The sequence below is a fragment of the Phasianus colchicus genome, chromosome 14 (genome assembly GCF_987193195.1).
Source record: "Phasianus colchicus chromosome 14, bPhaCol1.hap1.1, whole genome shotgun sequence".
Taxonomy (NCBI): domain Eukaryota; kingdom Metazoa; phylum Chordata; class Aves; order Galliformes; family Phasianidae; genus Phasianus; species Phasianus colchicus.
Window position 1 is genome coordinate 13,312,366 of NC_143449.1, and position 13,822 is coordinate 13,326,187.

Genomic DNA, 13,822 nt, shown 5'->3' on the forward strand with positions numbered 1-13,822 from the left:
TTATCAGGTAATTTTTGAGTTATGGTTTTGCTGTCTTTAAATAAGACAGAGATTTCACATAGCTTGGAAAGTATCTGTATATCCCAAAAACAGTTTTCATCAGACAGACCTGTTTGGAATAGTAGCATCAATGTATTATTCTACTCAATTCCTGGTAGTTTTTACAGTGTTAGTATCAAAAGTGATCAGTAAAGAAGAAGGAGAAGGAAGTGGTAGAAATGAAAGATGCTGTTGAGCAGGCAGGACAGAGCATATAAACAAAGATCCATCCTTCACTGTGGAAGACTAGGGAGATGAATGAGGAAGGAAAGAGGTGCATGAGAATTTTTTTTCCATGGGTAACAGTGTTAGGAGGGAGAATGAACACAAAATGATGTTGCTTGCATTTTCTTCCAAAATGTATCTCATACATTACTCTGTACCTTTTGCTGGGGGTACACTGTGAAGTTACTCATGTCTTCCAATGTGTTAATATTTTCCTTCACTATTTAATTAGCATACGGAAAAGTGACAGCGTATACAAATGCACAGGATGAATTTAGCAGGGGTAATGTAACAGTGTTGTGGGGATTTGGGGTGAGCAGCGGATGTGAAGGCAGGGCAGTGTGCATGGAGGTGGGAGGTGATTAGATATGCATATCATGTCACTTCACGGAAGCACAAAAGCTGAAGCTTTAATATGCATGCAGCAACAGAGTGAATATGTTGCTACATACTTTAGAAAAAGTAATAGCAAATTAACAAGCTGTTCAATGAAGGGAAATCTCTTTAGCTGCATTTCACTCTTTAAAAATTTTAGCTAAAATGCTCTACTGTCTGTACGGAACCAGGCCTATTTCTCAGAAAAGGTAAAGAGATTTTTGACATACCAATTTTCTAAAGACACCAAGCTGCTAACTACAAACTCATCTGTGTAGCTTTAGCACATTTTCAGCAACTCTGTATTTTATTTCAAATACTCAAATGTTACAGTATTTCCTGTATGGGATAAAGGTTGCATTTAATTGTTGTATTCAGTTTCTTTTGCAAAACAGATCATTAATGAATTACAAAGTCATTTAATTAGATGAATTGCTTTATTTGAAACTCCTACCTCTTTCTAAAAAGAAAACAGAACATCTTAAAATGCTGTTCTTTTGTTTTGGGTTCAGACCTACTAGCAAGTTTTGTAACACGTGGTTTGATTTGTCTAATGGAACGCTCACAGTTTTGTACAATTTAAATTACCACACAAATTAGCACTCACATGTTTTTTCCTTCCTGCATTTCCTCAAAACATCTGAATAGAAAGAGACTTTTTTTTGTAACTGATTCATGATATGACAACTTCAAACCTTTCCAGGTATCTGTGATTGAACAATACACTGTCTGAAAACTGTGAACTCTGAGAAGGTAATAGTTGTTAACCTCAGCATTTGTTCCTGTCCTACTCAGGAGTCATATGGAAGAACAGGCTCCTAGGAAAATTCTAAGGAAAATATTGTTTTTAGTTTTCATCTCAGTGTTTGTAAGAAAACCCAAATATGGTCTTTAGGATTTCTTTTGAATTATTTTCTTGTTTAGAAAAGCAGTTGCAACATTTTTGAAGATTTGTTAGCAGTGTGATAGTTCTAGCAACTGACCAAGTTATTTGAGTTGAAGTTTACAAATACTGAATTACCTAAAAATATTGATGTTCTAACAATACATGAAGCTTTCTTTTTCATCATAGTAAAGAAGATTTCAGGAAACAGTTGTGCAGTACACCTTACTGTTAGCCAAATAAATTGTGCATAGAGCTATAAATGTTCATGATGCTCTACTGCAATGCCCAAAGCCAACTATGGATAGGATAACATTAAGTGTTCAAATAGCAGATGCTGTACAGTGTTTACTGTGGACAAGGTGAGGGAGGGTGAACTTAATTAGAAATAATTTTTAAAAGAAAATTATTTACAGTGAACAACTGCCCTAAGTCTAGAGAGGGAGGAAGGATGGCATAACATTGATAGTAGGAGGTGATGGAGAAGACAGCTATGACAGATGGTGAAGTAGTTCAGGGAGGGAAATGGTCAGATAAGAAAGCAGTGATTTTTGTCTTAGTTGAGTATAAAGTGGGAGTTGACAGTGCATATTTTATTCTTCTTGTATCACGTGGTTGCCTCCCTGAGCAGCTACATGGTTCACAGGTCTTTGCTTCTTCAGGTGATCAGGCTGCTCACAAATGTATATAAAATGTTTACACATTGTGTCTAGTAATACCACCACGGTGTTAAAAATACCTGCATGCTGTTGATTACAGTGTTTCAGCACATGTTTGAGTTCAAGGCAAGCTAATATTTAGTATAACCTGATCAGTAGACTTGGAATTTACACAGGCCTCTGCTTTAGCTATGAAGATTGCCATGTGAAGCATTTTGTTATTCTCTTGACTGTTAAAAATGAGAGCTGTTTCTGGGCAATTTTTTGAACAGTGTCTCTGCTAGAACATTGTCGTGGAGAGTCAACTTTATTCTTCCAAATGGATTCATATCTGTGCCTGCTTAAGTTAAATCCTTATTATTGACTCCTGAGCATTTCTTGTCAACCAGCACAACCACATAAACTACACAGTACATATTTACAACATGCAGTTAGCAATGGACTAGAGTAAAAGCAAACTCTGCTCTTACAGGAGCAGAGTATTTTCTAATGTGAGCTAATCCTTTGTTCTGATAGTTTGTTGCTTGTTTAATCTGTGTCAGTTTGGGGGAAATTAGGTTGGTGTTACTGCTGTAGTTCCATTACTCTTACTTGTCAGAGTATTATTCTTGTATTTACCTATCATCAGAAGCAGCTGGTGGATTCCTTCTAGATTTATATAATAATCTCTTTGTAGCTGTCAATTCATACATCTGTAATCTGACAAAATAGATTCTTACTCAGTCTCACAACACGTCAGTCTTGCCTCTGATGAGGAGAGTTACCTCTTGGTACTGTAAATCATCTCTTGCAATGTCTTTCAGTCTAAACTTTTCCCTGCTTTCTGATACAATTTATCAATTCCATGACTTATGGAAGATGGAGATTACAAATCTTCATCAGATTTCTAGACTTCTCTTGAAACTAGTTTTTTTTCTAAGCCTTTCAGGAGTTTGGAATCAAGTAACTAATGTCACTGTTTATCTGTGAAAATTGAGAATGTAAGGAGATATATTTTATGTAAAATGAAAGTCAGGAAGGTAGTTAAATCAAAATTACAGAATAAGACTAGATTTGCAGGTAAATTAGAATAGAAAAGTTAGATTTATGAAATCAGTATTGAAAATCATATCATAAACAGAATTACAAATTTGATAGGCAAAAAGACTGACACTGAAGTTGGGAAAACAGAAATTCCCTATGACCTACTTGCTTTTTAGTGTGATTCCAGTGTGGTCTTAGTAGTTGAGTACATTAGACAGAAGGGAAGGAAGCACCCTGCAAACAAGGTGCATAGTGACACAAACAGAGAGTGTGGATGCTTATCCACTTTGAAAGACCTCAGCGTGGGTGTTCACCAGAATGTCTGCATTGACCCAATCATCAACTGCTTAAACCTTCTGTCTTTGTGCTCCTGATTTGTTTTTCTTACTTCACAATCCCTTAATTGAGTTAACATAGGGACTTTATTAAGTGTAACATTGCAGGACAAGTTAACTTCCATCTTCACTGTAATAGCTCTTATACTTCATATATTTGGAGAACACTGCCTTGTCTTCTCTTACTTCATGTGCCAGCAAAGGTGGGAAAGGTAATAGATTTAGGAGGCTCTAAAGTAGATTTAGGAAAATTTTTGCTCTAGAGGTGCACTCCTGCCAAGCTCTAAAGTCACCCTCTAGTGTCTGTAATTTAATAAATATGGAGAGTTGGATGTGTTGTCTTTCCAAGGTAACTTTTAGCTGCCCTTCAGTAGAGAAAGATTTCCTAGGACACACAGTCAGTATTTTAAATGATGCAGAGTAATTCTTTTGAAGTCTGCAGTAGGTACAAGGAATAGGTCAAAATTGAAACATCTTGACCTTTCTCTGTTGCAGCTATGGATCTATGTATTTCTTTGATGTTACACTGTAGCTTCACTTAGTCCACGTAGGTCACTACCATTGTAAAGCCATGGAAGTCCTAGAAGTAATGCCTCATCTTTATTTCCATAGAAACTACAACAGACACAAAGAGCACAATAACACCATTTAATAGAAAAAATTCTTTGCTATAAAACTCTATCAATGCCATTAGTTGATTAATGTGGATGAGTTGATCAAAATGCTCTTCATTTTGTGTTGTGACAGCTGTGCTTGGCTGTCTGGAATGTGGCTTATCTTTCGTGTAGCTTTTGCTGCTGCTGAAATTCTCCACCCACACATCACCCTGTGATGTGGATGCTCACATCCACTGTTTGGTCTTCATAAATATTCAGCAGGTGTCAATGAATGTCAATGGGGACAATTACTTCTGTATAGATGAATTCAGTTTTACCTGTACTTCATGCACTGATCCACATCAGATGCCATTCTGTCAGACTGCCCCTCTGCTGGCATCTTTTGCATAGCAACAAAATGTAACAAAATATTTCCTGGAAGGTTCAACCTCTACTGCCATCCCTCCCTAGCATCCCGTGCCAACATAATAAAACAGGAGGTATTACTTCTGGAGCAATTCTCATACACTTTGTGTGCAGAATTTTCCTGTTAAGTTTCCTTACGAGATATTCTGAAATAATGAGAAATAGTTCAAACTGAATAGAAACTTTATCCAGCTTTTAGCTTAGGTGAAAAGTTTTGAGTGGGTGGATGACATGACATGAGCTGAAGTTAGCTATAAAATGAGATGTGGAAACTTGAGGCATGTTTATGAGTGCTAAGTGACATCCTAAAGTCTCAAAAAGCTCCTCTTCAAATATACGAAAGGGACAAATAACTTTCATTTTGATCTTATTTTCTATTAATAATCATAGGAAGATTGAAGAAATTTGTATTATAAGTATCTGTGGGTAAATTCTTATTCTTTATGTTTGTCCTTACCCTTGGAAATCTAGCAAAACGTATTTTTATTCTCACTGTTTTCTCATTGCTTAACGTCAGATATGTAAATAAATTTCATACAATAATAGATTGGTCTTCCTTCTATATAGCTGCCTTTCTTCAAAATATTTTAACTTCAACTTTCCATCAAAACAGTATTGTCATTATTTTATTATGTAATTCAACATCCGCCTTCCTACAAAGCCGTCAATTTGTCAACTTTTCTTATTATATGAAGTATTAAAGTATTAAAAATGGTTTTTTGGTAGAATAAAAATATTGCTCAATAGTAATTTGTTCAGAGATCTCGGCAGGTAAGTGGTCATCTATGAACATTTTTTTGAAATAGTGACTGTCTTATTTTTAAGGGGGAAAATAATCTGATTTACATTCTTATAGTTGTGAATTATTGTCTCTAAGTAGATAAAACTCTGCTAACAACCAGTGGTAGTTTAAATCCAGTGAGTCAAGAGTCAAGGTAATTGTTTCTTGTTGGTTGATACAAGGCTCCTTTAGGGTGGTTTATGGCATCATTACTGTAAAACTGTCAGGTTCCATTATCCTGACATCCCTTTCAGGGGTTGACTGAAGACTGGAGGAGAAAGTCTTGCTTCCAGGCACAGTAAGTTCAGTGAGTTAGGGTGAGGGACAAGTTGGTGTATCTTTTTGCATTCAAGGCTCTGATTTTCACACTAGCTGTCATGAAACAATAATATATAACTTAGCATGTCTCTGTGTGGGCAAGATGATAGACTCAAGCTAGAAGGCACAAATCTGTCAAATGGGGATCTTCAGTTCATCTATCTTATGTGAATATTATCATTTGCTGATGTCCAGACAGATCAGTATGTTAACACAGATGTGGTGATGCATTCTGAGCATAATAGACTTGGGATATCCTTACATAGTCCTTTGAATCCAACTGCATAGGAAACACTTAGGGATAAACACTTCCTTCCTTTTAAACTCTTCCAAAAGATGTTGAGTAAAAACTTCACTTTCACTTGTATGGACAAATTGACAATTTAAGAATTTGTAACTCTCTCAATGGTAAATCACATAGAAGTAGAAACAAAAAAAAAAAAAAAAAAAAAAAACCAAAACGTTTACTAGTAATTCCTTAAACAGATAAAGACTACTCCAGTTACAATGTATTAAGCAGTTATAACAGTTTAGTTGATAGCTTTTTATCTTATTTTGTAACTACCAAATCTACATTTGTATTGAAATAGACCTTTAGGTAGCAGGACGTGCCTTGATCTTGCAGCCATTCAAGGGATCAGGTGTGGCCTGCAGGTTTCCAGTTACTGTCTATCCTTAGATCTGCTAGCTGAGAAATATGTGTAACAAGTTACCTCTTCTGTTACAAGTTACCTCCCTCCAGAGGAACATGGGATGGCTGGAGAGTGGAACTAGGAAGTCAAACTTCAGAAAAGCTAACTTCCAGCTCTTCAGGGAATTAGTTAACAGAACACCTTCCCTGATAACTGCTTGCCACACAGCCCTCAAACATTTGGTGTGGCAGGAGGGGATAGGGTCCCTCTTACTGTAAGTGAAGAATCATAGAATGGCTTGGGTTGGAAGGGACCTCAAGGATCATCAAGCTCCAACTACCGCGCTGCTGGCAGGGCCGCCAACCTCCACATTTAATACTAGACCAGACTGCCTAGGGCCGCATCCAACCTGGCCGCCAGGACAGGGCATCCACAGTCTCCCTGGGCAGCCCATTCCAGCACCTCATCATCCTTTCTGTGAAGAACTTCCCCCAATATCCAACCTAAATCTTCCCTCTTTCAACTTAAAACTCTTTCCCCTTGTTCTGCTGTTATCAACCCATTTTTTAAAAAGGTAAAAAGGGTGACTGTGGGAACTACTGACCTGTCAGTTTCACCTCTGTGCTGGGGAAGAGCATGGAACGGATCCTCCTGGAAGCCATGCTAAGGCACATGGAAGACAGGGAGGTGATACGGGAGAGCTAGTATGGCTTCACTAAGGGCAAATTATGTTTGACCAACCTAGTGGCCTTCTATGATGGTGTTACTGCATCAGTGGACAAGGGAACAGCCACTGATTGGAAACATATATATTTGATGAGTAGACTGTTCAATGGATGAAGAACTGGATGCAGGATTGAGTACAGAGAGTGGTGGTCAATGGCTCAATGTCTGGATAGAGATCAGTGACAAGTGATGTCTCACAGGGGTTGGTGCTGGGGCCGAAACTCTTTAATATCTTCATCAGTGACATCAGCACTGGGGTCAAGTGCACCCTCATCAAGTTTGTTGATGACCCCAAGCTGTGGGATTCAGTTGACATACCAGAGGAATAGGATGCCATCTAGAGGGATCTACACAGACTTGAGCAGTGAGCCCAGGTGAACATCCGGAGAAGGCCACAGAAGTGGTTCGTGGAATGGAACACCTCTCCTACAAGGACAGACTGAGAGAGCTGAGGCTGAGAGAAGGCTCCAAGATAGCAACCTTTCAGTATCTAAAGGGGAGCTACAGGAAGGTAAGGGGGACACTCTTTAGCAGAATTTGTGGTGATAAAGCAAGGGGAAATGGTTTCATACTCAAAGAGGGTAGATGGACATGAGGGAAAAATCTTTTACAGAGGGAGTGGTGAGGCACTGGAACAGATTACTGCGGAGATGTGGCTGATGCCCCATCCCTGGAGACTTCCAAGGCGAGGCTGGGCAACCTGATCTAGCTGTGGTGTTTTTGTTGATCGCAGGGGAGTTGGACTTGATGGCTTTCAGAGGTCCTTTCCATCTTTGAGGATTCTATGATTCAGGGAACTTCTTATATGTAGAAGAGGAAATGACTGTGGCTTAGACAATATTATTTTTAGGAATTTATATTTTGAACATCTTTTATTCTGGAAGGTTGCTAATAGTGCACTTAGGACATGTTATACCCATAGTCTCCACTATTGTCTAAAAATCTAAAGTGTTTTAGATTGAGACAGTGAGACTAACTTTGATTTTCTATTTGATGTGTTACTCTTCACCAGTGTATCCAGCAGGGTTTTTTTGTTTTGTTTTGTTTTGTTTTTTGTATTTTTCATACTTCAGATGTTTGTGACTAAACTCATTGTTGCTAAATAAGAACCTTATTACTAAAGCAGGCAACAGCTGTCTCTATCCAGGAACAATTTCACTTGAATACCATTATTTTTTGACCAAGTTAAAAATGGTTCTCACAAATTTTGATGGAAAGTGACTAATCACGTTTGTATTGCTGCAAGGAATTTGCAAGTTCTCAATCCATTCTAATTTTAGTTTCAGAATAACATTGTGAATATTATTTTCTGCTCCTTTTATTTATTGTGGATGCAGCAATAAAAATTTTACTTATAATTTGGATGTCTGTCTTGAGAAAGCTTGAATTATTTTTCCAACGGGGTTCATATAAATCCTAGTAATATTCCAAATCTATTATTAAGAATCCTGAGTTAATAGTTTTCTTCTCTACACGTGTGAGTTTTTTCTTTTGCCCCAAATCATTTTTCCAAGAGCTCTGTTTTTGGGGAGACAAATATTTCCAGTTTTTAAGATATGTTTTGAATATAGTAGAGGGAATTAGTTTCTCCTAGTTTTAGATGTCATTAATTAGATAATTTAAATATTGAAGAAGCTTATACAATTATAATGTTCTTTATTTTTAGTTTTAGCTTTCAGACCTCAGATTGATAGTGATAGAGAATTAAATAATTCTTACTGTTGTTACTCTAAATACACAGTATGGATGTTTTTCTTCTTTTCAGGAGGAAACACGGAAGAAAAATGCTAAGTCCAAAATTATGAACTTATAAATATCAAAGAACACTTTTAAATCCACTGTCAACTGTAGATTGTGACACTTGACTGCATTAGTATGGTTATTTTTATTCCTGAAAGAAAGGTTTATTGCAAAGTAATTTATATTCCCTAGCCCAGAAATATAATAGGTCTGAACACTGAAGTCCTGTAGAGCTTTTGACGCTGGGACATGTAGCAAAGAGCATTTCAGACAATTTTAAGGAAACAAAAAAGAAACATTGGTGAAAGGAAAGAATTCTGAATCATCAGCTGTCAGTATTGAAATACATTTTTATCACACTGTGCTATAATTGCTGTCTCTATTAATGTGATGTGTATTATTGCCGTGGTTATTGTTGATGTTCCAAAGTCAAATTATTGTAATTTTTTTTCTCTCTGCCTTATCAAGCATATTGTCTTTATTTTTTTTTATTTATTTATTTATTTTTTTTGAGTCAAGATGTTCTTCTATGTTTTCAAGAATGGAATATTATATGACTTTCTTTGAGTTTTTCACTTCATTTTAACCCCAGCCATGTAATATTATTCTCATTTTTGTTATGTATTTTTAAATACTATTCGTTATAGCACATTTAAAAGTACAAACAAATTAGTATTTTCTGTTTTCCTCTCCATCCCATTTCCCATGGAACCTCAAAATTAGTTTGCTGCCTGTTATGTATTAGTGGAATAAGTTCATTTATCGGAAAAGGTTTTAAGGTATTAAGTTATATTGTGATTATCAGGATTTTCTAATATTGTTTTTATTTTGAATATTTGATATCACTTTGAAATCAAAAGATACCAACTCTTACTGTAGAGCAGTGTGTACCTGCCTCTGAAATGAGTGAAAAGTAAATGCAAAAAGGTACGTTAATATGTGTATTACTGTAGAATGATTGGTCGGCTTTTCCTGCTGGGCAGCTGTTAAAACTAATCAGATTGTGTTTAAGAGCATAATAAGGAATAACTTTAATACCACTTAACCCTCATGGAAGCTCTGCATTCTAGCTATCATTCTTGCTTTTGGTAAATTAGTCTAGGTTTTGCTGACTTGTTAAAAGCCATAATACTGAATTTCAAAAGTGATTTCATTTAATTTTCCAGTTTACAGTGGGGTTTTCATATATATCCATAATGTGCCTCTCCTTACAGTAACAGTAAAGTTAATTGAGGGTGGAAGTAGAATAAAAAATCTGTAGATAAAACACATGACATATCCAGCAAATAGTTTTATTGTGTGACCTTATGATTTTGAGATACTAATCTAATCCTTATAACAACTGAAAATTACTTTGTTGTAGTGAGTGGTCCCTCATATTTCTATGAAGTAATTGACTCAATCCTGGATGTTATTCTGTTTTTTAGAGTTTTGTCTTATTTCAGTATCTTTGACTTTGTTTACATGTTCATACACCCAGTTGATAAAACTCTTCGTATTGCTGTAATAAAATAATAAATTATTTCTCTTTCTGTGCAGTTTTATTGAACTGCATTGGAAGTAGGAAATAGAATAATAATTTCTGTCTGTAACACTATCTTGAGTATGAATGCTTGTAAATGTGTGTATCAGATACATTTTTAAGATTTTTGATTCCAAACAACTTGCAGAGAAGGCATTTTTAGGAATATAAATCTTACATCAAAAGTCGTGATGGCTTACACTGTGATATTTTCAGTGCACACAGGTATTACAGGATTTCAGAGTTGTGTCTCAAAATGGCATTGCTACCATATTGTAACACAGTATTTTCATTTTTTTCTTTTCATGCTGTTCTACTGAGTCACACAAATGGGAATCAGTAATACTGGAGGAGGAAGAAGACAAGCACCAAAAAATACATTTTGGGTTTATCCCCCGCATTCCCTGATTAACATAGTCAAAAGATTTCTATTTAATGAGTATTAGAATTTTGTCTCTGTGGAACTACTTTCAGTACTCTGTTACTTCTTCTGAGCAGCTGTCTCTGATTTATTAATCTGAAATTGCAGTGTCATTTACCTTCCAATATTTAGAGAAGGGGCATCCTGCACTTGTTATGTCACATATTTTTACAGTTTAATTTGCTAGCTCCAGTGTTATTTTCTCAGAATAATGTAAAAAGGATGAGTTTCATTGTTTGAAAAACACAGCTTCATGTCTTTAAAAAGCAAAAAGGCTCATGTAGTTGTTACACCTCCCACATAAACTTCCTCTTTTGAGTTTTAGAAAATTTTCCAAGGAGTGAAGGCCCTAAGAAAGCCTTAAAGTCATTTTCATGTTACCAATATTTCTTCCAGACCTACAAACCCCCAAAGCTATGTTAGTGTTGGGAAAAATGTGTCCATGTGAAAGAATGGCCTTCTGATATAAATCTGCAGGACATGGGATTTTATTCATTTATTTTCTATTTTATTTTTGGATCTTTGATGAGAGGTCTATCATGCCATTCAAATGAAAATTTTTGTCAACATTTTGTCCTCAAACATAAACATAAAAGGAGGATACAGAGGTTTCGCTTGTAGCCAAACTTTCAGTTTAGATGGGCCACCAATCAAATAAGTTACCCATGCTAACTAACTTTCTGTTAAAAGCACAGATATGAACTTAGTGCAATGAAGATACCACCTTTCACAGAAATCATGCACCTTTTCAAATGAAATTATCTTGAAAATAACAGAGAACAAAATAATTCAATGAGCCTTAACTCACAAACATTTGTACTTGTTAAACAAGTCCTATCAAAGATTTTTTGTCTATTTAATTTTATTTTTTCCACTTGTCATGAGCCAAATCTATAAATATCCATCATGATAAATTCGAACTAAAAGTACTAGAAGCTGAGGATCCTGGCCACCTCTGCTTTAGGGTAAAGTGATTTTCAGAAACATCTCAGTTGTTTCTATTTTCTTGTATACAAGTGGCTGTCAGTTTGAATCCCCTTCTGCCTGAGAGTACTGATATGGTTATAGTGCAGGTAGTGAATAGGAGGGCATTATGGATTCACACTGCTCCAACACCCAGTCAGCATTCATCTGAGAGTTCTAAAATGTGGGATTATGAGCCCAAGGTGTCTTGTTTGGCTGTCAAACAAGATGAGGTTGTGATTTAGGAGCTGGTTCAGAACTGTTCTTGTCACATCCAAAACCAGAGTGATATGTTAGAGATTTACATGACTAAAACACAGTCATTTCTTTGTCTTAGTTCTTAGATTTTTGGAGCAAATCTGTAATTCTCGCATATAAATAATGTGAACATAAAAATTATCTTACTAAGCATATTAAGCCTAAGAACTCCTGTTTTTTCCTTCAGTTTATATCTAGAGAGATAAATCTAGTGTTTACTTGGAATACAAAGGGCATGTTGCAGGACAGGACAGTATGCAGTATGGAAACTTACAGCATATCTCAGACATAAATATGATATACAAAACCTGAAGGACAGTTAAAGGTATCAGCTTCCTGTCTAATAGGATGCATGTGAATGTCTCAAAAATTGTTATGGAGAAGGTTAAGAGAGAGGCTTACTTACCTAATTGCCTTACTGGCAGCTGTTAACTTTCCTTCTTTTGGAAAGTGTGTCTCTAAAAGAAAAAGGCTTTGAATTTTGTTTTTGTTTAGTTTAAACAAAATGATTAGTAGTTTGCTAGAAGTGTTTGTCACTTTCAGACCAGCTTTTGTAGAGGCACTTTTGTTATTGGAAGCTGAAAAATAGTGAATTATTATGTAAATGTTGGTAATACATCATGTCCTTATCTTCTGTGTATGGGTGAAGCATGTTAGGTTTATGACTGCACAGATTTTAGTTTAGATTGGTGTATAACTTGAAGCTTCCGAGTTCCTTTTTACTGTGGGTTTGAAAATTCAGGGCAAAAACAAACAAAAACCAGTCATTACAAAGCAAACGTAGTCAACAACTAATGAATTTAATGAAATATTGTGATGAGAGAGTGTAATAGTACCATGTGCATGTCTAGAGGCAAGTTAGATGTAGACTAGGTACACCTTGCTACATGCAGTCCTGTTTGTAATGCTTGGAAACTTTTCTAGGCTATCACATTAGATATCCATGCTTAATTGATTATGTATTTATTAACTTACCAAAATGTTACAATTGGTTTAAAACTCTCTAATTTTTTATTTTACATGACAGCCCAAAACAGCTCCGAAAAGGACATTTGGATCAATTACAAATGATCAGGTAAATATATGGCAAGGAATGTTCAGCAAGTATACCAGTTTCATCATTTCAAAGATTACATTAGGCATGAATCAACTGAAAAGGTTGTTATGAAAATCCAATAAAGTTACAAGTTGCTTAAACCACTGACAAATAATATGGTGATCAGAACTCGGAGTTTCTTAAAGTTGGTGTTGGCTCTGAAACCTTGTTCTGCTTGAAGTAGTTAGATTACATCATTTAAACTGTCATTTAAATTGTCAGAGAATCACAGAATCACAGAATTGTCAGGGTTGGAAGGGACCTCAAGGATCATGAATCTCCAACCCCCCTGCCACATGCAGGGCCACCAACCTTCCCACCTAATGCTAGACCTGTCTTTTTTGATTAAAAATTCAGCATTTTATTTTTTACTCTCTGATATAGCCATGGAAATAAACTAACAGGTTATTTCTAAAATTAATTTAATGGTGAAAGGTACTATGTACTATGGAAGTGTTAATTACCTATTATACTTCTTCTAAAGATTTATAGCTGTACTCTAGCGTGGGTGAAAGCTTCAGATCACTGGGATAATGAGATGATTGAGGTTCAGTCCAAAATCCAATCTCATTGTAGGAAATTTTGATTTCACTGAGGTTTTGGTGATGATAAATCCATTTACTTCAACAGTAAAAATTTTACGCTGAAGGTTTTTCTTCCTGTTTCTCTTTTTAACTCTCAGTTTCTTTTCTCATGAGGGAGAGATTTGTAATCTTCAAAATATGCTTCTTGAATGTTTCATCATTTTGGGAATGTTTAGAATGGGAGCACTGTCTCAGAAAATTTGTTTGATAAAATGCAGCG

General features: G+C 35.8%; 1 protein-coding gene across 6 annotated transcripts in view; it reads left to right on the forward strand.

Annotated features, from left to right (window-relative positions):
- Nucleotides 1–13,822, forward strand: part of PCDH11X (protocadherin 11 X-linked) — a 441,647-nt gene that overhangs the window by 49,933 nt on the left and 377,892 nt on the right. For 5 of the 6 annotated variants that reach the window (XM_090150278.1, XM_090150282.1, XM_090150281.1 and 2 more), the window contains exon 3: nucleotides 12,950–12,997. The exons of the other annotated variant lie outside the window; for it this stretch is intronic. In XM_090150278.1, the coding sequence (XP_090006404.1) occupies nucleotides 12,950–12,997 (48 nt within the window). The remainder of the gene's footprint in view (nucleotides 1–12,949; nucleotides 12,998–13,822) is intronic. 6 annotated transcript variants of the gene reach the window in all.